The 3,553-nt window shown below is 39.6% G+C and overlaps 2 protein-coding genes across 5 annotated transcripts in view; one reads left to right on the forward strand and one right to left on the reverse strand.

Moving 5' to 3' along the window:
* Positions 1-2,094, reverse strand: part of LOC107673233 (protein unc-45 homolog A) — a 10,748-nt gene extending 8,654 nt beyond the window's left edge. The window contains exons 1-6 of the mRNA XM_016466749.1: positions 1,907-2,094; positions 1,183-1,384; positions 925-1,100; positions 748-837; positions 499-666; positions 249-417 (exon numbers count right to left, since the gene is read on the reverse strand). Coding sequence (XP_016322235.1) covers positions 249-417; positions 499-666; positions 748-837; positions 925-1,100; positions 1,183-1,384 — 805 coding nt within the window. The 5' untranslated portion in view covers positions 1,907-2,094. The remainder of the gene's footprint in view (positions 1-248; positions 418-498; positions 667-747; positions 838-924; positions 1,101-1,182; positions 1,385-1,906) is intronic.
* A 449-nt stretch (positions 2,095-2,543) lies between these two features.
* LOC107673231 (mannosidase, alpha, class 2A, member 2) overlaps positions 2,544-3,553 on the forward strand; it is a 40,097-nt gene continuing 39,087 nt past the window's right edge. For 3 of the 4 annotated variants that reach the window (XM_016466744.1, XM_016466747.1, XM_016466746.1), the window contains exon 1: positions 2,544-2,602. The gene's annotated coding sequence lies outside the window, so the exon portion shown is untranslated. Of the gene's footprint in view, positions 2,603-2,629; positions 2,659-3,553 lie in introns of those variants that run through there. The other variant, XM_016466745.1, reaches the window with a different exon arrangement.

A 3,553-nucleotide genomic window follows, 5' to 3' on the forward strand; every position in this document is an offset into this window, starting at 1 on the left:
TATTTAGTACAAGTTAAGTTACGCCTTGGCAACTAGCTGAAATAAAAAAGGCTTTTATATTTTATTTAATTTCAAATGTATTTACTTATTTAATTTATTGTTTATTTTATTTCAAGTAAGTAGTTTTAGTTAACTATAATAAGCCTGCGGCCATTAAAAAGTAGAACAGAAATTCTCTGCTGGAAATTATTTCTGGGCTTAAAGTAGGTCACTGAAATGAGCTCTCAAAGTGAAGGCTGTTGTCTCACCTGGCAGTATGGCCTCATCTTTCCCTCTGATCTCTTTCTTCATGCCCTCCGTAAGAGCCTCGAACATCACCTGGATCAGATGGCATGCTGAAAGAGACACGGTGGAAGCAGCAGAACCCATGACACCGCACAACCGGTCCATGCCCACCTCGTTCACAATGGCCATGGTCTACAAACAAAACAATATGCATAACTTAAGATAACCTTTGGGTTAAAATAATAAACTTGATTGTGAGGGGACGTTACTCACCCTTGACTGGTGTCCGGTGCACAGGCCAACCAGAGTTCTGAGAGCAGAAAGGATCAGATCCTCCTGCTGGGAGTCAAGAAGATTCTGGAGGAGTTTGACTCCATCATTTCGGAAGATCTGCTCAGCGCCTGCGTCCTCCCGTGAAAGCACCACCAGATTCTGAGCAGCCTGATTAAAACGCAACCGAGAACATCTCAAAGACTGTATGTTATATATTTTAATTTTAAGTTTAAAGGCGGCCTTTCCCACCTTCTGTCTGTCTGAAATTGGGGCTGAACTGTCCAGAAGGAGTTTGAACATCTGTTGAACTCGTGAGTCTGTGGAGGAGAGCTGTGCTGCCTGTATATAAACACAAATATGGCTTCGTTTTCAGGTCATAAACCGTAATAGTGATGCTCTCCTTCACAAGCACCACTCATAACCCACCTTCTGCTGGATCTGTGCTCCTAGCTGTCTAAGCAGGTCCTGGAAAGCTTTATTCTTGGGTTCCAGCTGTGCACATTTCTGAGCGTCCGTAAACGCCTGGTCTAACCGTCCGAGCTTCTGCAGAGCCTGTGCTCGACGGAATCGGGCCTTGACGTCACCTTGATCCACGTCCAAAGCTTGAGAATGAAAAACACAACTCGGTTAGAGTGATGAACATGAGGTTGGTCATGAAGGCGAAATCCTAGATGTCATTTTTACCTTTGGTGGCATCTGCCTCTGCTTTGGTATGGTCTTCAAGTTTAAGATAGCATGCTGCTCGGTTGCGGTACAGAACCGCACTCTCGGATTGACAGTCGCTGATCTTTAGAGCTTTGGTGTAGCAGCTGAGAGCTTGTTGCACATCACCGGCTTTAAAATGGTTGTTTCCTTCCTCCCTCAGCGTAGAGGAGTCCTGGGACATCTACGTATTAATAAAAACTCATTAAATTTGGAAATAGAATAGAACTGAACTATATAGAATAGAATAGATATTTTATTGCAAAATGAATGGGGATACTGCAATCATTGGCACTGCAATATGCAAAACAAATGCATTTAAAAATGAAGAACAATAAAAGTCACGGTAACACTTTATTTTAACGTGTCCTTGTTGCACATGTTATATGTACTTACTATTATAATAACAAGTAATTATGCATAATTACATGCAAGTATCCCTAAGTCAAACCCTAACCATATGTAATTAATTAATATTACTCAGTACTTAAATGTATAATTGCAAAGCAAACAAGGACACCTTAAAATAAAGTGTAACCAAAGTCACTACACACAAATTTGTTCGCAAATCATACATATTGCATTATGTGTAGCATCATATATACAGGCATCATAACATCTGTGTCTAGAGCTGTAACAGTAACTATGGTGAAGTTGCATGGTAAACATACTCACCTATATGGTGAACAAACAAACTCAAACTCACCTTTCACTGCGTCGTTTCCGTTTTTCAGATAAAAAAAACGTTCGGGGCTTTAATACAATCTAAGATATTTCCACTTGTTTTAAAAACGCCGTAAAATATTCCCAGTGCTCTCAAACTCTGCAGTGTTTCTGTTCACTCTGTTCTCGACTGTTCTGCCTCTGCGCTTCCTGGTTTTGATGCGCAATGATGACGCCGCAGAATCCTACTGGTCGAGCGTCTAGTTGCGTCATTAATATTCATGAGCCCAGCCTTGAGTACCGTGGGATTCGAAGCTCCGCCTCATTTGCTCACTCATCTTGACCATATAAATTCAGCATAGGAATCTATTCATTTGAATTCCGTTGTACTGACAGAGGCAATAAAATAAAACATGCATATCTGCCTTTCCCTCTGCTGAAAGAATGTCTATCTATCTATCTATCTATCTATCTATCTATCTATCTATCTATCTATCTATCCATAAAGCATTGACTTTCAAAAATAAAAGCACACCGAGAAGTATTCGCTAAAAGTGTGACAACAACTAGCACCGGTCTGGATTGATTAAAATTTTAACACGTACTAACCCCTACAGTAATCTAACCAATCGGAAGCCAGTGCGCCTCAGCCCTCAGAAAACTTCACTTCCCACAATGCTCTGCTCCATTCTCAAGCTCTCGCATAGGATCACAGACGTCTTTCAGGAAGAAATAACGGGTAAATATTTGATGTCCCGTGACTGCTTTCTCGTTTAAAATCCATGCCACTAACAGGTCAGCCGTTTCAAAAACGCTAGAAGTGCAGTATAATGATTTTAAACGTTAGAAAGGTGTTTTCTGTAGCTTGATCGCGCGCTTGTATTGAAGAATAGACCAGAGTCAATGTATTTACATGCTGCACGGGCATAGTACGTGATCGTACCTGCGGATCTAGCTGATAAACTCTTATATTTGTCTGATCTTGAGCGGGAATGCCAGTTAGAGGTGGATAGATCGGATAAACGAGTAACTTGCCTCCATGTGCAGATATAGGCTAAGGCTGTCTGTGGATATCAGTGGGTTTGTCTATGGCGACAAGCGGGTTTAATGATAAACTATGTGCTTAAAGGCTCTGATATCATTGCTGATCATAACCTTCCCACACAAGAAGAGGCCATTATTTCAGGCATATTTCTGGAAAGTCATGTTGAGGTCTTTGGGACTTTCAGGGCAAAGATCAGGCTGCTGTAGTTTTACATACTGATCACTTCCCTCGCTTGTTAATTATTTATTTGCATATTTATATTGTAATGTATCTGTATTTTTAATCTTTTTATTTTTCAAACAGACAGTGATTACTGTGATTCTTTCAGTCTCGGAGATTTAATTATTATTTTTTATTTTAATTTAATTTTTTATTAATTTTCTTTTCATTATGATATCAGCTAAAAGCCGATATCATAAATCTACAATCTTTTCTGTTCTTTAAATCCATTTTTCACAATTTGTGTTGGCCCAATATGGGATTTTTAATTGCTGATGCCAATACTGATGGTGTTGGATGACCAATATAAAGGCAATTGAGCTGTACAGCATTACTGAGATGTAATCTAATGAATAGTCATACTCTCTCTCTCTCTCTCTCTCTCTCTCTCTCTCTCTCTCTCTATCTATATATTTTTTATATATT

The sequence above is a fragment of the Sinocyclocheilus anshuiensis genome, unplaced genomic scaffold (genome assembly GCF_001515605.1).
Source record: "Sinocyclocheilus anshuiensis isolate Anshui unplaced genomic scaffold, SAMN03320099.WGS_v1.1 scaffold68, whole genome shotgun sequence".
In the NCBI taxonomy this organism is placed as follows: domain Eukaryota; kingdom Metazoa; phylum Chordata; class Actinopteri; order Cypriniformes; family Cyprinidae; genus Sinocyclocheilus; species Sinocyclocheilus anshuiensis.